At 41.2% G+C, this 22,906-nt stretch overlaps 1 protein-coding gene and 1 pseudogene across 1 annotated transcript in view; one reads left to right on the forward strand and one right to left on the reverse strand.

The window, feature by feature from the left end:
- Positions 1 to 562: 562 nt before the first annotated feature.
- Positions 563 to 22,906, forward strand: part of PRKCH (protein kinase C eta) — a 233,539-nt gene continuing 211,195 nt past the window's right edge. Inside the window, exon 1 of the mRNA XM_038544885.1 lies at positions 563 to 1,307. Coding sequence (XP_038400813.1) covers positions 945 to 1,307 — 363 coding nt within the window. The 5' untranslated portion in view covers positions 563 to 944. The remainder of the gene's footprint in view (positions 1,308 to 22,906) is intronic.
- Positions 4,742 to 5,228, reverse strand: LOC100684256 (annotated as a pseudogene).

A 22,906-nucleotide genomic window follows, 5' to 3' on the forward strand; every position in this document is an offset into this window, starting at 1 on the left:
GCACAAACAGGATGGTTCCGAGCTGAGCGCGGGATGAGCCCTCCCTGTTAAGATCAGGAAAAGGAACCTGCCCGCCGCGCGCCCTCCGCGCCAGGGCCTCTCCCGGACCGCCGGGCAGCGCCGCCCGCCCACTCCCCCGGTGGTAAGGAGGGTGCCCGAGACTCGTGGAGCGCGGGTTCCCCGCTCCGGCTCCTCCTCCTTCCGCCTTCCAGCACCCCCGGACCTGTCTCCCAGGCCTCAGGTGCCGGCTTGGGCTAGGCCCCGAGCCCTTGGCTTTCCGGCCGCCACCTGCGGGAGCCCCTGGCCCGCAGAGCGCCGGGAGCGCGCGCAGCGCCGGGCCAGCGGGCGGCCCAGAGGCTCCCCGGCCGCGCGCCCCGCCGCCCGTGCGCCCCGCCCCCGGGGCCCGGCAGGCGCGGGACTCCGGCGCCCCGCTCCGCTGAACTTGGAGCCTGGCGGCGCGAGGCTCCTGCCGGGGCTGCGGCGGCTGCCGCTTCCTGGTTTGAAGCTCGCCGAGTGGGGGAGAGCGTGAGCCCGCGGAGGCGGGGGCAGGACGAGAAGCGGGAGGAGGCGGGGGCAGGAGACGCCTGGGGCTGGAGCTAGCCGGACGGGTCGCTCCGGCTCTCCGGGGAGAGGAGCTTCCCGGCTCTGGAGGAGGCGCGAGCCGCCCGAGAGAGCCCCCGGGACCGTCGGGCCACCCCGGCTCGCGGAGGGCTCGGCTCCGGGCTCCCCTCCTTTCCACCTCGCGAGGGAGGGGGCGAGGGAAGGAGGGGAGGGGACGGTCCCGCGCGGGAGGCAGAATGACCAGTGGAGGGGGGCTTGGGCGCTGCTTTTCCCCGGAGCTGCGTCCGCTCCGGCGGCTGCCGCGAGGGCTGGCTTGAGCAGGGGCTCCAGGCTCTCCCGCTGCGAGCCGGCGCGCCCCCCGGGGCTGGGCCGGTGGCGCCGGCATGACGTCCGGCAGCATGAAGTTCAATGGATACTTGAGGGTCCGCATCGGCGAGGCCGTGGGGCTGCAGCCCACCCGCTGGTCCCTGCGCCACTCGCTCTTCAAGAAGGGCTACCAGCTGCTGGACCCCTACCTGACGGTGAGCGTGGACCAGGTGCGCGTGGGCCAGACCAGCACCAAGCAGAAGACCAACAAACCCACGTATAATGAGGAGTTCTGCGCCAACGTCACCGACGGCGGCCACCTGGAGCTGGCCGTCTTCCACGAGACGCCCCTGGGCTATGACCACTTCGTGGCCAACTGCACCCTGCAGTTCCAGGAGCTGCTGCGCACGGCCGGCGCCTCGGACACCTTCGAGGGCTGGGTGAGTGGCCGCGGTGGCTCTCGCTTGTGTCCGCTTGCCTCTCTGTGTCCCCTCCACTTTTCAAAACTCACCTGGGTCCCGCTTCCCCATCCCGTAGCCGGGCTCCGCGGCGGAGGAATTGGAACTCCGTCCAGATTCTGGTCCTCGCCCAGGTGGCCCCGGCCCTGGTGACGCGACCGCGGTGGGTGTGTGAGGGCTCGCGTGCGTCTCCAGGAAGCCGGCCGGGACACGGTCCCCTTCGGGGCTGGCGGCTTGGGCTAACGGGAAGTCAGGGCGGAGGAGGTCACCCCCCTACGCTCAGACTTTGGATAAGGCGCCTCAAGTCTCCGCACGCGGGTAATCCATACAAAGGAAAGGCGAGTGAGATGTGGTGTGAAAGTGGCTTGCTCTGGGCAAAGCCCTTAAAGCGCTTCTTAGGGGAAAGCCATACATTCTCGCAAGTATTATTCATAGTGTTTATGGATACATGTTGGTTCAGCGGCTCAGACGTGCACACGTGTTTCAGCATGCAGATCCATTACATCCCCTGGGTACATAACCTACACTGGCAGGGATCTGAGTTCCTGGGTCCGCACGTTGGCAAAGTTTTCCAAGGAGATGAGGTTTACACGTGTTTGTAAGTAACTTCAGTTCTGTCACAGCCTGAGAGGTGTGTCTTGCATGCGCCTTTGTGCTACTATTGGTCTGGGAGCTTCCAGAACTCCTCAGTTCGTGGACCACCCCCAGTTCTCCCCATCTCATCTGCTGGTGTTTCTGTGTATTGACAAGTACTTACCCGCAACTACCTACTTGCCTCTCCTTTTCACATAGTTCCCATGAGACAAAATTTCTGCAAATGAATTAAAATTTCTATTAGCACTCTACTCGGTGCTAAAATGCTTTCGCTCCTTATTCCCTGTACTGGCTTTGTGATACAGGTGTTCTCCTTTCCACTTTTACATGATGAAATGATAATTATAATGAAGTGGTCTGGTTTGGCAAAGTGGAGTGGGCTGTTTGCAGACTCTGGAGTTTAATGGTTTAAGTAGGAGGATGTTGGTTTTGAGTCCAGAATGTGAATCAGTATTGAAAATCTATTTGAAACTAACACGTGGTGGAATCAGGTGGATACTAATGAACACTTATTTCAATATTTATTGTATACTTTGAGGAACTGGTAATATTACCATATATTCTGTAAAATTACAGATGGCTTGCAGAACTATCTTTTAAGTAGAAAACATGATGACTATTTAATCATTTCAAATTCTATTGAGTTAATTTTTCTTCAGCTGAATTTAATGAAATTCAGAAGTGGATTGGGATTGGAGAGGAATGGCTAAAATAGAGACTTAAAAAAAAAAAAAAAAAAGAAAAGATTTTGGGCAGCCCTGGTGGCTCAGCAGTTTGGCGCCTGCCTTTCCGCCCAGGGTGTGATCCTGGAGACCCAAAGTCGAGTCCCACATCGGACTCCCTCTGCCTGTGTCTCTGCCCCTCTCTCTCTGTGTCTCTCATGAATAAATAAATAAAATCTTAAAAAAAAAAGATTTTATTTATTTGAGAGCGAGCAAGAGCACAAACGGGGTGAGGGCCAGAGGGAGAAGCAGACTCCCTGCTGAGAAGGGAGCCCCATATGGGGCTCTATCCTGGTACTCCAGGATCATAACCTGAGCTGAAGACAGACGTCCAACTGACTGAGCCACCTAGGTGCCCCTAGAGACATATTTTATCCTGTGAATTTCTAAATAGAAATAGAGGTGAGCCTAGGAATCCAAATAGAAGTACTGAATTAGTGTTTGATTAGGAGTTAGGTGGGGAAAACTCGGAGGCAACAGAAGTTCTGAGTATGGTGGTACAGAATGGCCAGTGGCTATTAAAAGCGTGACTTCCTGGAGATAACCTAGACTGGTCCTTCTTACCCTTGGTCTGCACCATTGAATCACATGGTTGGGGGCGGGGCACGGGGGGGGCGGCTTTTTAAAATCTCTACTTTTAAAAACTAAGAGTCTCTGGCTGTGGGACCCTAATGTCAGTACTTTCTAGCTCCCAGGTGATTCCAAATGTGCAGGCAAAGTTGAAAACCTGTGGCCTAAATGAAGACCAAGAGATTAGGACTGAAAGTATACTGTAGGAAGATCCAGATAACCTGACTTGGTGGAGGTGTGTAGAGCTGCTTATGGTTTCACTGGATGAACAAAGATTTAAATGTATATTAAATATCTATATCTACAATTGTCCAAATTAATTATACTGAGATGTTTAAATAATACATGTTGATGTTTTTGAAAAAGCGAACATTTGGTAGGCTAGATCAGCATTTAAAATACCTTGAAACCGGTGATTTGCCATTCATTTATATTTGATTGGGGGGAGGAGCAGAGTTTTTTGTAAAAAGTTCTGGGTATTTTGAAGTTTTGGGTAATTTGAAACTGAGGATAGGATAGATTGAGTAGAGTATTTCATTAATTTTTAAGAAAAGTCTTGTTAGGAAAATATTGAAAGTGTATAGAATGCTTGCTTTAAAAATGATTCTTTATAGATCTAAAAGTGGTTTTCACGTTTAGAATTACAGAAATACTTTTTAGTATTTTGAAGTGTATAGTATATTCAGACATTTACCAGTGGAATATTTGATTTTACTTCACAATAAATTGATGTGGTGCAATTGGAATTATAAATCGCTGAACTTAAAAAAAAACCTAGTGACTTTTTGCTAGTTCATGAGAGACAAAAAACCAAAAATATATTTATCATTAGAATAAAAGTTAATGCCTTCTGGCTTAACGTACTTTCTAAGTATCAAAAAGATAACAACTTTGATTTTTGTACCATTTTTTTCAGTATTACCTTCTAAGCTTGATTAGAAAAGGGACTTAGTTTAATGTGGTATATTCCTGATACCAAGCTCACTCTCTGATATGGACTAGGCAGTTAAATATTTCTTTCCTGATTGACTATATATATTTAGTTAAATCTACATAAAAACCCAAGGAGGTGGGTGGGCTACAGCTAAAGAAGTTCTTAAATAGTAATTCACAGCATGAAACAGTTAAATCAGAAAAAGATCTCAAAGACCTAAGTTTCCACCTGAAACTAAAAGGAAGAGCAAGTTGAGCTATAAGCAAAGAAGGAAATGGTAAAGAAGGAAGTCCGTGATGTGGAAAAGAGAAACAATAGAGAAACATCAATGAAAAGCTGGTTCTCTTGGGGGAGGTGGAGAAAACAATAGAATTAATGAACCTCAAGCTAGAATGATCAAAAAAAGAAGGCAAAATTACCAGTATTAGGAAAGAGAGAACATGATTATTGATCCTACAGATGTTAAAAAGAGAATATTATGAATAATTCAATGTCAATTCCACAATTTATTTCATGTGTCAGTACTTTTAATGTTGTATACATCAAATTATAGTAAAAAGACAACTATAAACAACATGCAGCCCCTCTATTTTCATGAACAGCACAACAGATTACAGTAAACCGAGTTTATATTTCACCATTAAGTGTGGTTCTCCCATTAGTTCACTTTGTGACGGGTCATTAAGAATATCTTCAAATCCAGTAGTCTCATCATTACCCCTTAAAATATCCATTGAAAGGTTTGAGCTTGGAAGAAATGGAAGACACTGAACATGCTGCACTGCCTTGAATTCCATTTGTAATTTTAGTGGAGCAAACAGACCCTGGATGTTTCTTAGTGTAGAAAAATTCATTTTATCTTGGTTGAGCTGGAAATTTTTTTCTGACAATTCAGGAGGATGACTGGGCAGAAGTTCTTTTTTCACACAAGGGAGACCTTTTCGAAGAAGATCATGCTGTTCAAAAGGTCCACTTGCTGAAAGTTCAGTAACTGGAATACTGTCCTTCAGCTGAGATCCAAGTCCTCTGGCATTCATCTTCACTCGCTCTGTGAACAGCCGCTCAGCCCTATTACCGTCAGCCGGCCCCCTCAATTCCACAATTTAGATGAAATAAATTTCTTGAAAGATACGAACTACCTATACTTATTCAAATAATTTTAATAGCTTTATTAAGTATTTAAATTTGTCGTTAATAACTTTCCACAATGGAGACTTGAAGTCTCAAGATGGATTTACCGGAATTCTGTCATAAATATATTTAAGAAATAAATAGTGCCAACCAACTCTATACGACCTATTACAGAAAATAGAGAAGGAAACACATCCCAACTCATTCCATGACAATATGCCAAAACCTGATGAAAACATTACAAGAAAATAAAACTATAGACCAATGCCCCTTGTGAACATAGATAGAAAAATTCTTAAATTTTAGCAAATTTTAATTCACCAAGATAGCAGGTGGGGAGTACATTATGACCAAATGGGGTTTATAACCAGGATGCAAGATTGGTTAAACATTTAAAAATCAATCAGTGCAATTCTTCATATTAATAGAATAAAAGAAATTAGTATGATCATATAAGTATAGAAAAAGTATTTGACAAAATTAAATATCCATTTATGATAAAAACCCTCAACAAATTAGTAATAGAATGGAACTTACTCAGCCTAATGAAAGACATCTGTGAAAAACCTATAGGGAGCATCTTAATGGTGAAAAAATGAATGATACTCCCCTAAGATCAGAAGTGGCAAGGATGTCTGTTTTGTCACTTCTATTCAACAGTGTGTTGGAGGTCCCATTCAGTGCTTTAGGCAGTTTAAAAAATACATAAAGATTACAAAGGAAGAAGTAAAATTGTGTTTGCAGACAGTATTACTGAGTAAATATAAGCTCCACTCACTGAAGTCACACTATGGTGAATGAATCTTTCCAAGAATTCTTAAAAACCTCTTTTAAGAGGTGTTCTTAAACAGTTCTGCATAAGCATCACAGATTGGCCATGTATTTTACTTCTGTATGATTGTAGAAAATTCTAAGACATTTATAAAAGGGCTACTAGATCCAACAAGTGAATTTCACTAGGTTGCAGGATCTAAACTAATATACAAAAGTCAATTGTATTTCTATGTACTAATAGTGGACTGAAGTAGGAAAAAAATACCATTTATAAGAGCATAAAAATATCTGAAATAGTGTAAATTTGATTAAAGATATGCAAAACTTGTTCACTGAAAAATGACAAAATATTTCTGAAATAAATAAATGGAGAGAGATATTGTATTCATGAATGGGAAGATTCAATATTGTTAAGACCCCAATTGTTCAATAGATTTATTGCAATCCTACTCAAAATCTCAACAAACTTTGTTGTAGAAATTGACAAACCGATTCCAAAAAGTTATATAGGACATGGAAAAGACTAGACTTATTTAATAGTAATTTTGAAAAAGAACAAATTGAAAGACATACACTCTCTGATTTTAAGACTTTTAAAAATGCTACCATAGTCAAGATAATGTGATATTGCAGTAAAGAGAGTTCTTTAGATCAGTGGAATGGAAGAGAATCTAGAAATAGATCTATATGTATGTGACTGGGTGATTTTTTTTTTTTGACAGAGATACCAAGGCAAAGGCAACTTGATGGGGAAATAATCTTTTCAGAAGTAGTACTTGAACAATTAAATAGCGAAATGCAGAAATATGAGCATTGACCCTTAAAACATACACAAAAACTAGCCTAAAATAGATCATAGATCTCAGCAGACAAGTTTAACTGTAAAACTTATGTAAGAACACAGAAGAAAACGGTAGTGACATTGGGTTCAGCAAATATTATTTAGATAGGACACAGAAAGCACCAACTATTAAAAAATCAAACTTTATTAAAGGAATTGTTTCTCTTCAAAAGACTTAAGAAAATGAAAAATCAAGTCATAGATTGGGAGGAAATATTCTCAACATTAAGTCAGACAACAGGCTTGTAACATGAACTTATTAAAAAACCTCTTAATTTGAGAATAATACCAGATTTAAAAATAGGACCAGATTTGTATATTTTCAATGGAAAATAGCTCATGAAAAGATGCTCAAAATCATTAGTCATCAAGGAAATGCAAATTAAAACAAAAATTCGCTGGAAAGGCTAAATTAAAAAGATCAACCATATCAAATGTTAGTGAGGAAATGGAGCAACTGGAACTCTCATACACCACTGTGAGGAATATAACATGGTATAGTCACATTGGAGAACAGTTTGATAGTTTCTTGGAATGTTAAACATATACCCATCATGTGAACTAGTTACCCTTAAGTATTTACCAACAGAAATGAAACTCTTTTGTACAAAGACTTAGATATGGATGTTCATAGCTGCTTTATTTGTAATAAAACTAGAAACTACTCAAATGTTGGTCAACAGTTGAATTAAAAAAAATTTTATTGAAATATAGTTGACATACAATGTTATATTAGTTTCAGGTTACAACATAGTGATTTTATAATTCTGTACATTATGTAATGTTCACCACATTAAGTACACTTACCATCTGTCATCATATGATAATATTATTATACTCTCTATGCTGTACTTTTCATCCCCATGACTTTATTTTATAACTAGAAGTTTGTACCCTTAATTCTCTTCACCTATTTTGCCCATCCCCGCAGCCCCCTCCCTTCTGGCAACCACCAGTTCTCTATATTTAGGAGTCTAGTTTTGTTTGTATGTTTGTTGTTTTGTTTTTTGATTGCATATATAAGTGAAATCATATGGTATTTTTCTTGGTCTGACTTATTTCACTTAGCATAATATCCTCTAGGTCTATCTATGTTATTGCAAATGGCAAGATATTCCATTGTGTGTGTGTGTTTACACACCACTTCTTTATCAGTGGACTCTTAGGTTGCTTCCATATCTTGGCTATTGTAAATAATGCTGCAGTGAACATAGGAGTGCCTGTATCTTTTTGCATTTTCATTTTGGGGGGTACTCACTCAGTGGTGGAATTACTGGATTGTATGGTATTTCTCTTTTTAATTCTTTATGGAACCTCCATACTGTTTCCCACAGTGGCTGCACCAATTTATATTCCCACATCAGTGTATGAGGGTACCTTTTCTTCACACCCTCAATACTTGTTATTTCTTGTCTTTTTGATAATAAACATTCTGACTGGTGTAAGGTGATAGATGCCTCATTGTGGTTTTGATTTGCATTTACCTCATGATTAGTGATGTTAGCATCTTTTCATGTGTCTGTTGAACAGATGAGTGATTAATGAATTGTGTACCCATACAATAGAATACTACTTAATACTAATAAAAAGTGATGAAGTATTCGTATGTGCAACAACATGGACAAATCTCAACATAATTTATATTGAGTGAAAGATGCCAGACAAATAGGAGTGCATACCATATGATAACATTTATGCAGAATTCTAGAAAATGAAAACGAGTTTGTAGTGATTGGAAGCAGACCAGTGGTTGCTTGGGAATGGAAGATGGAGGTGTGGGAGGGAATGGATTACAAAGGAAGCACAAGGAAGCTTTTGAGGGAGATGACTATATTTATTATTTTGATTGTGGTGATGGTTTCAGAGTTACCTACTTACACCCAAGCTATCAAATAGTACACTTTAAGTATGTGCATGTTATTGTATGACAGTTATATGTTAATAAAGCTGTAGGGGAAAGAACAGTGAGGAATTTACCAAAGAAGATGTTAAGTGAATGACTGAATTAGGTTTAAGCCAAGGCTGACTCTTGAAAACTACACTAGCTCTTTAGGATAGAAAATATTTATCAGAGTAAGACCATAAAAAAATTCATTATAGTTTTTGATTTTTGGGACAGTCTCATTTTCTAAATTGTCACTGTAGATTTCTCTTTCTGTTTCTTCTAGAACTGGTTGATTTTGCATAATTTCTTGGATTTCTGAAAACCGAAAATATGCCCACATTAAAACTTTCCTTCTTTCATGTATTTTCTTTTTATTTGCTATATGTCCAAATGGGGACCAACTTCTAAACTTAATGCAGAACATGGGGAAATGGGGGGAGGCAGGAGGAGCTGGAGGCTGCGTCATGGAAAGACCTTGGCACCCCTTCAGGAAGGAAGGACCTGTTTGGCGGGATCTCAGGCTGTTTTCCTCCTTCACCCCTCCTGAAGACATTATGTTCCCTGCAGCATTGGAAGACTGCTTTCTCTGAACTTCTCAGTGAGGTACCTTTTTGATAGTCTTGTCAGGTGAAGCAGACAGGTTACCACCGGACAATTGTCAATTGCCTTTTTTCCTGATTCCTGGACCCAGATGCATGAATTGATAGCCATTTAAATTCTTCCAGATTCATTATCTAGAGTTCCATTGTCTTTTGTACTTTGCAGTGTGATTATTTATTCTAACATTTCTTTCTTTCTGAGCCAAATGGCCAGGAGTGTCCAACATTGACTGACAGTGTTGAAGGGAAAGACATATTTTAGCATCTCTAGGGAGGTTTATTCCAGTGGTATAGGAATTGGATTGGAGATCCTGTGTCTTCAGTTTCATTGTCAGAATTTTGCTGTAGTGGGGCTGGCTGTTTCTCATTACGCAGGTTGTGGCTCAGAAGATCCCCCCCCTACAGAGAGCGTTTTCCTGACCATGTTATTATCTTGTCAAACTTCATTGCTCTCATCATTCTCTGAGATCATTTTGTCAATTTACTTATACCTTCCTCCTTTCAAGTATAAACACCATGAGAGCAGAGGCTCCTCCTCTCTTATTTATGGTTCTAATCCTACCATCTGAAGTCATGTCCAGTATGGGTAGGCACTAAATATTTGTAAAAAAAAAAAAAAAAAAAAAAAAAAAAATTCTTAAATGTGATTTTGGAGCAAGTAGAGTGTAAGTACTTTGGGAACCTCTGTAAACATTTAATTCATCTTTCTAAAAGAAATCATTGGGGAGTGACCAGTTATTACAGTGTGCCTTTTTAAAATCAATTAATGATGTATCAATATGTATTTGATAGATTGGGCTGGATTTTTATGTCCTTGGAGTATGATAATGGATTGAAAACTCTGTGGATGAAAAAATTCCTTGTTTTTGCTTCCGCTTAAAGGACTGTGATTTTTAAGCCTGCTAATAGGTTGTAATTTCTTTCACTGGTAATTTGTGAGCCCAGCATGTTAAATTTGGGGCCGAGGCAAGACATAAGCATTCAACCTTGGAGAGGTAATGAGGTTGGTGGGCAGACTGTGAATCATTTCATCTTATGTAACACTTTTGGTATCTAGCAGGTGTTCAGAATGATGATTAGTTACGATAATAAAAGTACAGCACATTTTTATGAGAAAGGTAGCATTTACTTAGAATAAGAGAAGTGCCTTGGATTTCTTGCAGTCTCTCTTTTTTTCTTGGATTTATTTATTTTAAAGAGAGAAAAGGTGCGTGGTGAGGGGAGGGGCAAGGGGGACGGAAAGAGAATCTCAAGCAGAGTCTCTACTGAGTGTGGAGCCTACAGTGGGTTCCATCTCCCAACCCCTTGATCACCACCTGAGCCGAAATCAAGAGTTAGATGCTTAACCATCTGCAGTCTCTTTTCTGTTTTTTTGAAATAGAAGGACGAGAACCTGAATAGATCAGGTTCTGCTTTTGTGTTAACTGCTTATCTCTGTCTTATTAGAATATGATTAAATTGAGGCCTGAGTAGGAACTCAGTGCCTTGAGCACTCTTTTCCACTGTTAACATTGCTGTATCCAAAATCAGTTTTCTCAGTTGCCAAGCTGATAGTCATTCCTTAATACCTTCAGTTGTTTCCCCTTACTCTTGGAAAAAGCACACATCTTTAAGATGGTATAGAAAGTTCTCCATGATCTGGATCCTGGTTTCCTCTTGAGCCTATTGCTCAACTCTCCTCAACCCAACTCTGTTCCAGTCACATCTTTCATCCTCGAGGGCCACCTCCGTGCCTCAGGTCTCATTATAGACATCACTTGCCCAGAAAACTTTTCCTGACATCCCAAGTCTGGATCCTCCTCTGTAGTATTCCCTCAGTATCCTGAGATCTCCATTGCCCACCTGCCTCAACCCTCCTCCTGAAAGAGTGGATATATGGGATTGGGCTCTCATGAAAGTATGTGATATTGGTTAGAGGGAGTTCAGTGTGTAATAGTATGGATGATTAACTAGGATTTATATCTCTTCTGCTCCTGGAGTAGCTACTCTAACACAATTACATGTGTCTGTAAAAAATGTGTCTGCATGAAATGCCAAGCCCTAGGTGAACCCTCATCCACCATTGAACATATCCTATGTACTGGCACTGTGCTCTATCTACCCTGGAGAGGCAAGTGAATAAGACAGACATAGCCTCTTCCTTCATAGGCCCTGGAGTTTCATGGAGGGAAGGAGATTGGAGGAGAAAACCAGCAACCAGGAAATTACAGGAAAGAAGTACTAAGATGCTTTGAGCACCTGGTTGGAGGAGATTGGAAACATTTTTCTGGAGGGAAAATAGCTGATTTTTAAAGCCCTAGTATAGAGAGCCACAGGCCTGCTTTAATAAACGACTGTGATATATCATTCCTCAAAAGAAGAAAAGAGATTTTTGACCTGGTAATGCTTTCCCAGGGAGACATCACAGGTGCCCTTTTGAAAGGTGAATGTTCCTGACCCATTAGAAGTGTTTCCATCTTTGGAAAGTGACTAAGTTATGATGTCTATGAACAGATGACCTGACCTGAAAGAACATTTGACTCCCAAAGGCAGAACACAGTAACACCCTGTTTGAACCAGTAAATACCTTAAGCTTTATACAGATCATAAAAGAATCATAGATGTTGAAGCAGGAGGATTATCTAGTTCAGAACAACAACAAAAAACCTGGCAGGTCTTAGGCCCATGGACAGCCTGCAGATGAATTCATTTGACAGAGATGTTTTTCATGTTGAATCTGACCGTATTTATTTCTATGGTACTCCTGTTAGCCCGGCCCCACCACTCCCTGTAACAAACTGGCTGTCTTTACTCATTACCTACTTGGTTCTGGAGGTTTTTGAGTTTTTGACATCTACTGTAGTTTAAGGATGTGGAATCGAAAGCTACAGCCAAAGCATTACTATTGCCTTAGCTCACATAATGTATGACACTTGCACTTCTAACATGAAGATATAGGTATATTTACTTAGATTTATTTAGATATGTAATAATTTATTCAGAAATACATTAAATTAGATATATATTTATTTAGGTATTTATTTACATGTATATTTGTGTCCTAAAAATTTATTTTTTTAAAGATTTATTTATTCACGAGAGACACAGAGAGAGAGATAGGTAGAGACATAGGCAGAGGGAGAAGCAGACTTCTCACAGGGAGCCTGATGTGAGATCCCAGATCCCAGGAAATGCCCTGAGCCAAAGGCAGACACTCAATCACTGAGCCACCCAGGTGTCCCGTGTCCTAAAATTTTAGAGGAAGCTGGTTTATTAGTAAATATATGAGGAGTTAACTTTATAAAAAAAGTATTTAAGTAATCTCTACACCCAGTATGAAGCTTGAACTCACAACCCTGAGATCAAGAGTCAAACGTTCTTCTGACTGAGCCAGCCAGGTGCCCCTATGAGAAGTTAATTTTGACTACAAATCAGTATTAGATTAACTTCCCAATAAAAAAAGAATCTCTTGTATTTCATTATACAATTTTCAGCAATATATATAAGTGCTGTGCTATAATGAGAGTCAGGAGAGCTGGTTTCTGGTTGTGGCTTTGCTGTCTATCAGCTGTGACCTTAGGCAAGCCTCTGTGTGTCAGGGTCTCATTTTCCTGGTTTAGATCATGAAGGGGTTACACTAGAATATCTCTAAGGACCCTTCTGCCTATACAGCCTCTGCTTTCTTATGTTAGGCAGTTGCATCATTTCTTTTGGAGTGATTGGTGGTTTTTTGTTTTTGTTTTTTGTTTTTTTGATTGGTTTGGTTTTAAGCAGTCAAGCTGAATTGTCTTGTTAAAGTTAGTAACTCCTAAGAATTGGTCCAAATCTAAATTGCTCGGACTTGAAGAAGGTTTAGCTCACGTCTTAATGGCTTTTAGTGCTGATAGTGATGTTGGTGTTATTTCCTTGGTTTAGAATCAGCCTTAAGTAATTATAGTGGGTCCTCATTTCAAGCCACATCAGCTATATTTCTTGATTTACAGTAATGGGCTCCTTGTCCTATGGGATGGTTATAACTTACATCCCTGCTACTTGTTGTCAGAGAGAGACTGAGAATCCCACTGTTTGAGCTTTAGCTAGAAGCCATTCTTACTAACATGGTAATTAATGCTTTGTAGTCACAACATGTCTGTAGCCACCAGTCTATATATTCACCTTAGGTGATGACAAATACTATAAATCACTTGTAGAACAGACGTTTTAATTAGATGGAGGAATGAGCCCAAGGGTATTGGCTATTGTAGTGTTTAAGTGCTATGTCAAAGAACTTTATGAGATGGGAGATTTTTGTTGGGAATCATGGTATTATCCAGAGAGATTTTTATCAAGCTTTTTATTTTGATGTATTTTGATATATACAGCAGTGATTATCAAAGCACATAGGAGTTTTTCGTAGAAGGACCACTTAATAGAGGACTCATCAGCAGTGCTTTTATTAAGTGCTGTCTTTTGGAGCATTTGTTCAGTTTTATATAAGCTTTGCCCTTGCACCTTATAGGGAGAGGAATGCTTCAAATGTTTAGTTTGTGCTTCTGGTTAAGTAAACAAACAAAAAATTTAAGAAATTTGCCAGAGGATACTAACATGAGCCCCTTATAATTAATAAAATAAATCAGACGGGGCCTGTGCGAGCATGTTTTAGATCTACTCCCCTGTTCTTTAAGTGCTTAAACTAAAACCCCAAAGCTGCATTTTCATTTCTAAGTCATATTTATCCCTTGTACTTGCACAGCACTGTTTCTATATCTTTCTCATGGTACTTAGATATGATGATGTGCCTCTGTCCTTACATGAGGCTTTGGTATTCTAGTCTGTGATGTCTCAGGGCCCCTCTCCATGGCCACTTCCAGAATCAGAGTTATGTGGTTCTAGATCTGGTTCCATTGGACAATGAAAGTTTTGCTCTCTTCTGAAATATCTTCTGGAGACTATTCTGCTGATGCTCAGTTTTGTTTTAAGCTCTGAAATTATTTTTGGAAGAGTACACAAAGGTCTTAAGTATATTAGCATAATTCCCCAAGTAGAATACATTTATTAATTTGTGAGCTGCAGACCTTTTAAGTGCTTTATCATATTTTATTGTTGTTCTATTATAGTATGGAAGAGTTCAGAACAGATTCTTAGCGGAAGCAGTGCTTCTGAAACTGTTTTTGAGCCCTGAATCCTTTTAGTGATGATGAAAGCTATGAACCCTGTTTCTAGAAAAATGCATATATGTGCATATCGACAATGTGTTGGGGTCATTGTCAGCAGATTAGTGGCTCCCAAAGCCCGATGGTGGACACAGAGCTTCAGGTTAAGAAACCCCAGTTGAAAGGTATAAAAAGAATAAGACTTTCATTAATTTCTAATTCCCAGGGCCTGATTCTAATATTTTCCCTTGTATTTGAGGGCATTTTCGTTTCAACTAATTATAGCAGACAATTAACTAGTTGAAAAAAAGAGCTATAAATTATAGAGAAAAATACTTGCTTAAAAAATGTATTCTCACTTCTGGCTCCTGGTGAAGTATACTAGATGATGACCCATTTTAAGACTTATTTGGTTGTGTTATTTAGGTATTTTCAAAAGCCTCTATTTTTGAAGAGGTTTCTTTGAGGTTTGCAGTAGATGAAAAGTTAAAAAAAAAAAACTAAAAAACTGGGACAGTTTGACTTTGGCTTGTATCTTTTGTTAATATCAACTTTTTGCCTGTAAAAAGAGATAGGATTTAGCTGTATACTTAAAACATTTACCGTCTTTTTGAGCTATACTGGGCATTATGGTGAACCATTGTGTTAGTTCAAGATAAGACGATGGAATCAGTGATGCTTGTCTGTTCCTCTTGTCTCGTGACCCCTGGTCTCCTATGCTCTGGGTCCCTTTGACCCAACAAGATTCTCCTATCTTCTCTTGAGTTTCAGCCCCTCTCACTGACGCCATGGGAAACTACCTGATGATGGTAAAAATTGAGTTGAGTGGAGGTTGTCCAGAGAGCAGCCCCCTAGCTGGCTAGAAGTGAAGTTAAAATCCAGCTCTGTGGACTTGAATCCAGATTCTTCTCTGACACCATCACTGTGCAGTGGAGGCATCAGAAAAGCCATTTCACCATTCATAGATCTTTACTGAATGCCTGCTGTGTTGTACCCAGCTCTATTCTAAATGTTATAGATAGGACAGAGAACACACGGAATCTTGGCCCTCACAGAGCTTCCACCCTAGTGTGGAGAGGTGGATAATAAACAGGCAAATAGGTGATTATGAAAATAATAAATGGTGGTTAGGAGAACTAAAACAGGGTGATGTGGTGGATAGTGATAAGGTGACTGCTTTACCTGGAATGGACAGAGATAGACTCATGGAAAGGGGACATTTTGGTTGTGACCTGAGTGATAAGCACCCAGCTATATGAACTTTAGAGAAAGAGAATCCTGGGCAGAGGAACTGGCTAAGATGAAGGCCCAAAGGTAGAAACAAATTTGACGTGTGGAAGAACAAAAAGAAGGTAATGGAAAGAGGGTAGGCTTGGTGTTACCAGTTAAGTGCATTACTCTGGCTCTGCTATAGTGAGCAAGTCCTCCATCTCCAACAATTTTCTCTTCTGGAAAATGGTGCTAATGTTAGCTACCTTTAGGATTGGTGTGAAGATGAGATGTAATACATCAAAAGTGCCCAGCACAAAGTTGCCCCTCAAGAGATGGTAGCTTTGGTTACTTACAAAAAAATTTTTTTGTAGCTTTAGTTATTTTTAATTTCCCAAAGATATTCATATTTTAACAAGAGCTTTCTGAAAATAACCATATTGGCCAAAGAAAGACATTCAGATGGTTGTATTTGAGACAGTGAGGGGTAATGATTTAAGTTTTCTGGGGATAGGGTAGGGTATAGTCATGGTGTTCCTCAGGTGACACACAATCATACACTTATTCTACATTTTGCAGCAACATATTTTCTAAAGGAGAAAGAAAACTAAGATTCTGATAATTCCACATTTTTGAATTATTGAATGATATGTTTTCTGTAGACTCCTACATACTAATGGAAAGTTTCAATTATTTGAAGGATAGGATAATTATACTGTGATGATATAATTGATAAGGCCTCTAGGTGTTTTTATTTTATTTTTACAAAACTATAAACTTGTGGATGAGAATTTATAAACGTGGTGCCAGAGATCATAAAAGAACTAAAATCTCAAAATGTCTGAATAACTAGATACAGTTGGTTCTTAACTACTGAAAGCCTATTTATTGACTAATTTTGTGAATTAACTCTGGAGAATTTTGCTTATCTGAGGAATTTTGAATGATGTCTATTTTGGCATCTCCTTGGCCTCTGGAACATTTCTGACCTCCCATCCAATATCCATTTGGTCTGTGTTTAATGTAAAAAAAAGCATTACTATTTGTCTAAGCCACATAAATTAGGATGCAGAATCTACAATTATAGAGTAATAGTACAAAGTATAGGCTTTGAGGAATATTTATTGGACAACTACCATAATTATCAGTGCATCATAGTGTGATGATTGGGTGTCAGCCAGGTTGGGGTTCAGCACTTAGTTCTGTCTCTCATTAGCAGGGGCCATTGAAGCTCTCCGAGCCCCAGGTTTCTCATCATAACATAGTAGCTGCCTTCCAGGCTTATGTGAGAATATGGTGAGGACTTAGGTAAGCTATAGAGCACAGCACGTGACACATAGTACTAACAGAAAATTATCATCCATGTCCCCATAACTGCCACTCCCACCAGTGCTTACATATGAAGTCATGGTCCCAGCTTTTTCTGAAATTAACTCTGAAAACAGTAAGACACTGATTTACATAGAAATTTTAGAGTTTTTAATTTTAGAGAAATTTGAGTTCAATATTTAGATTTTTGAGAATTTAGAAGTGAATTTTGAGTCTAGTCTTTTTTTTTCTTCTTTTTTCTTAAAGATTTTATTTATTTGACAGAGAGAGAGAGAGAGAGAGAGTGTGTGTGTGTGTGTACGCACAAGCTGGGGGAGCAGCAGAGGGAGAGAGAGAAGCAGATTCCCCACTAAGCAGGGGCTCAGTCCCAGGACTCTGAGGTTATGACCTGAGCTAAAGGCAGATGCTTAACCCACTGAGCCACTCAGGTGCCCCTAAGTTCACCCTTCTTACTGTTCTTGCTTCTTATTTAAGATTCTGGAGTGTAAATTAATAGGATGGTTCCTGGTGGAAGAGGAGATGGTTTCTCCACCCTGGAATCCTAGGAATTTGTAGTAAATTTTGTACATATGTCCACTGTGAAAGATCTTATGAGGAACATGGGGGAAATGAAGCTAGAAATACTTTAGCTACAGTGTTGGCTGAAGTTTGTGAAAAGCCTTGAAATTGAGTTTGTTGGTTTGCTCATTTGATATTGGACAGATAGAAGATTCTGAGTTAGTGTGAATAACAAATCAGGAGGAAGTTGTAAAGGAGTGAAGGAGCCCTTTCAAAAACTGAAGTGAGCACTTTTATTACTGCAGTTAAGGGAAATGATGGTAAATAGCCTCTTTCAGTTGGCATTAAAAGATGTTTCCTTGATTTAAGTTTGAACATATAATGCTAGTCATTAGATGTAAATTGTTCTTGCATGCTTTCAAGGAGGGAAACTATAATTTAAAAGTGCATCATTTGAATTTTGGGATTTATGGATGAAATCAAGGGCACCGACGATTTTGATTTGGTTTGCAGAAAAATATGAAGTCCCCCTCTGCTGCACTGACTCATTTTGAAGGTGATTTTTGTCCAGTTTTAGCTGTTGACTGGCTACTTGTTTTGGGTCCTGGATCTTTCACAGTTGATTTTGAGATTTCTGAAACATATACATTTAATTTTTCAGAACAGAAGTTTCATTCGCTCCATAGTAACGCCCAACAGTATGTGCACTGATATTTTAGCACAGCCTTGGTTTTGGGTATTCAGAAGCCATAGCTCTTTGGCTGTGCAGAAAATATATTGTTTTTGAGCCTCCCTGCTGGGGCTCCTCGCAGTCTTGTCATGCACATCCGGTACTTGGGTTGTGGTTGTATTGATTTGCTAGGGCAACACTGTTACAAATGTCTGCGGGTGAATGAGTATGTGTTCGTGGGTGTCTGCCCTCGCTTCCACCTGACCTGCTACTTTGAGTCCGACGGTATCACTATGTGAACACCTTTCTCAGGGACCCTCAGCCCGCCCCCCCAGTGCCTGGCCAAGTGCCCTGCCTGAGATAGGGATTTAAGGAAACATTCGTAGAATGAAGAAATGCCTCATTGTTGTCATGGCTTGAGTCTGATTCAGGATTTAAACATTGTCATCCGCTTTTGCTAAAAGATTTTGTCTTTAAAACATTCCTATCTCAGATAAGACATTAACACTTTGTGTGTGTGTGTGTGTGTGTGTGTGTGTGTGAGAGAGAGAGAGAGAGAGAGAGAGAGAGAGAGAGAAGCCTTTTAAGAACAGCCTCAGCCTCGGGTGGGGTGTGTGTGAGTAGTTTAGAGCGAATGTGCCAGCATGATTTTTATTCTATTTGTTATTTAAAGAAGTTAAAAGGTGTGTGAAAGGACTAGCTGAATCCCAGGTTCCCCAAATAAAATGTTAACTTTTGTTTAGATGATAAGAGATGGTGTTCAAAACAGGAAAACCCTGACAGACTTCGATCATCTGCTGGTACGCAGAGGTCAGGGGTATATCAGTGACCGCCCGCCCTTGGTGAGAACAGGACACTAGCAGGGAGCAAAAACCAGATCATGGTTGTGACCTTGAAGTGATAGCTGCCTATTAAGCTTCTTTCTCTTAAATATCCTGTTCTGACAAAACAAATAAGGGACTCCTGAAGCTGCTCCACTATGATTCTGATGTGCATTTGTTCTCTCTGACCCGAATTTCTTGTGGCTCATTGCTGACTACTTCTGCTGTGACTTGATCCTATCGAACCTGTGTATGTAGGGTTTTGTTTTAAAACAGGAAAAATAATGATTCTGAAATTGCTCCTGTCAAGATATTAAACGAGTCTTTCCATTAATATTATTTCCATTAAAATTTTGAAGTCAAATTACTTAGTGATGGTTCTGCTTCAGCAAAGCTCACATGAAAAGGAAGAAACTGACCAAGAGAATTGGCAGAATAAATAATGTGTTGTCCCCACTCTCCTGGAGCTACCCCCTCGTACTCTTAGCCAGACTCTTGATTCCTTACTTGTCTTCTCCTCAGGCCATTGTTTGGAAGAGCTCAGGTTAGAGTCCATTATAATCAGAGAGAGCTTGTTTCCCAGCACCCAGATCATTCTCTGTAGGCAAGTGCATCCATGTCCCAAGAAAACTGAAGCTGATGGCATGAACGCCCACTCCCATCTGTGGCATGTCCCCTTGTGGCCCTGTTTTCCTGCTGTAGGCAGGCTTGGGGTGAGGTGAGTTGCGGTAAGGCCTGGCTGTCTGCCTGCCTTGTTGGGGTCCTCTCTGGGTCAGGGGTTCCCTTTCCCATACCTTCAGTCTCTCCTTCCTGACACCTTCCCTTTAGAAAAAGGCCCAGATCTCTCTAAACACTCAGCCTTCCCAACTCTGACAGGGTGAGCCACATAGCTGTCTCCTGGCCTGGCTTGCTTCCATTTGGAAATGGGACTCAGTGTCTCCCCTTCTCTTCTCAATTAGCATGGATACCACTCTAGCAAAACCCAGGAATGACTGTGTCATTCTTACTGGCTATTATTTCTCTTTGAGACTTAGATATTGGTGTTACCTGGGGTTTTGTCCTTACATTGCTGTCTTCCTCCAAATGATCTCTGCGTTCACAGTCTTTACCATACTGTGCATAAGCCAAGGCCTTCCAATGCTCCCTCTCCCATCTTTGTCCTTGAGTCCGATTCTGTTTCTAGGTCTGGGGCAGCTCAGGGCAAAGGACTTTAATACTCTGTCTCTTTTGATCCTCATGACAGCCCATGATGCATGAACAGGTACCAGGTAGCTGCATTCCCTCTGGGGGAACCTGTGGCTTAGGGAGGTGCCAGAACAGGTCCAAAGTCTCACATCTAAGATGCTTGCTGGGAAGACCAACTTGAACATCCAACAGGCATCTCTTGGTCAACACTGTCCACAATTAAATACTCCATCTTTCCCTTTAACTTGCTCCTCTGGCCATTTTCTTAGAACTAGTCTCACCATTGTTCAATCACCTAGGCGTCATTGTCAAATTTTCTCTCTCTTTCACCTGTTTCTCCATATCAGTCCATTACCAAGTTAAATTGGCTTGCTAAATACTTCTTGAATCAAGTTCTTCTTTTCCACCAGTACCACACCTGTTTGGGCCCTTGTCCTATAGATGGATGATTGCAGTAGCTCTGGAACCTGGTCCCCATGAGTCAAACCTTACTCCCTCAAACCCATCTTCCACAGAGCTGCTTGAATGAGCTGTCTAAAGCTCAAGCCTAACCTCTCTCCTGCTAGAAATCTTTTAAAGGCTTCCCATTGCCCATAAAGTTTAGGCTTCTTGGGAAGATTCCCAGGAGTCTGGCCTTGCCTACCTCCCCCATTCCATTTCCCACCTTTCCTTGTCTCCAGTTCATGATCCAGGTACAGATGAGGAAGTTAGGTTTTCTTGCTTCTGCTCTTGCCAAATTCCTTTCATTTTCAGTACATACTGGGGGAGGAGGGCAGATATTCCTTTGTAATTTGCCCAGAGGATTTGTTATATAACACTAGAAAAGATAGGAGGGAATAAGGAGGTTCTATAGAAAAAATATGTCACTCTCCTTGTAACTGCACACCCACAAACAGGCCTGAACATGTCTATGCACATACCTACACACTTCCACGTGTCAGCTGACAGCATTCACTGAGCATCTGTTATGGCCATATACCGTGTTAGGTGCGGGATATGCAGGGTTCAAGTTGCTCACCCTGTAGGTGGGGAGACAGCACAAGCCCACTGTTTTATCAGAGAGTAGTTGAGTTCAGGAATAGAGATACGTGCAGGAATAGAAATGAATGTTAGGAGATTGCAAACCTGAGAATTCAGGAAGGACTTTCTGGAGGAGGTGATAATCGAGTTCAGTCTTTAGGGTAAGTCAGCATTAACTGGGTTTAAAGGTGGTACAAATATCTTTCTTCATAGCCCCCTTGGAGATTTGTATTGTCCCCCAGAGAATTTTTGTCTGTGTGGCTCATTTTAAGTGGGGCTGACAATATGTGATTTTTAAAAGCAAGCTGTACCTGGTTCATACCAGTGGCAGGAACATATGTCATCAGGGCAGGGGCCTTGTCTTGGTCTGTTCTCATTTAACCTCAGTGCATGGGCGCTGGTAGGTGCTGAATGAATCGTTGAGTTGGATGCCTTGAGGTGAGGGGTGAGAAAAGGCTCTCCTCTTTCCCCTGGAGGCGGTCAAGTTAGTGTGACCGTTGAAGCTTTTGTGGGGGTGACCCTGTGAGGTCCTAGGCTTGGTGGCCTGCCTCTGTAGTAGATCTCACAGGAGGGGCAGAGTGCAGTCTAGATGTCCAGCTCTGCTCTGAGCACGAGTACCAAACTCATTTGCAGGTGAAGGGAGTGCCCTTTTTTTAATAATAAATTTATTTTTTATTGGTGTTCAATTTGCCAACATACAGAATAACACCCAGTGCTCATCCCGTCAAGTGCCCCCCTCAGTGCCCGTCACCCATTCACCCCCACCCCCCCGCCTTCCTCCCCTTCCACCACCCCTAGTTCGTTTCCCAGAGTTAGGAGTCTTTATGTTCTGTCTCCCTTTCTGATATTTCCTACCCATTTCTTCTACCTTCCCTTCTATTCCCTTCCACTATTATTTATATTCCCCAAATGAATGGAGGGGGAGCCTTTTAAAAGCTAACCTAGTAATTAATTCAAGCAGAAGGTTGGTGAAGGTGGAGCCAATTCATTTATTAGCGTATAATATGATCAACCTAACTCATATAAATGTAGATTATTGTGGTTTGTCCTTTCCTAACTGCAAAAGAGCATTGGAGAGATGCTCTTGATTGTGAGTTAGTCAGTGAGCTGCTGCTTGAAGATGGGAAAATAGCAGACTGTGTCATGTCTGCAGGTCTTATGCTTTCATTAGAGAGTTTTGTCTTCATATATTTGCAGCAAATGTCTGTTCTTGGCTTAGGCTTGGCATTGGCTTCCCCAGACCCACCATTCCACGGGGCTTCATCACTGTGCACAGTTGGTATGAAGCTTTTGTTTTTACAGAGGTCCATTTCCACCAGAAGAATCGCACCGTAAGTGTTTCCACAGGAACTCTGCCCCCCACCACTGTCATTGTTGTGGCAGTACGACAGAACCCACAGGGCGGAGGTGTCTTAGCCCTCGTTGAAAATGCAACAGATCTTTCCATTTCTCACCACAGAGTTTCCAGTGTGTTCTGGTACAACATGGAGTCTTAAAACCAGGTTCACTGATTACCACATAAGAACAGATAATTAGATGTCTTAAATGATCTGTTGAAGACTAGCATCCAGAAAGGTCACTGGGAGTTTCCTCTACCAGCTAAACTTAACACCATGTAGAAGCTGTTGTGAAGGTCCAGGAACTATTGTCTAGCATCTGTCAAGACAAGTTTCTCTACCAGCTAAACT

Source organism: Canis lupus, chromosome 8 (assembly GCF_011100685.1).
Source record: "Canis lupus familiaris isolate Mischka breed German Shepherd chromosome 8, alternate assembly UU_Cfam_GSD_1.0, whole genome shotgun sequence".
NCBI lineage: Eukaryota > Metazoa > Chordata > Mammalia > Carnivora > Canidae > Canis > Canis lupus.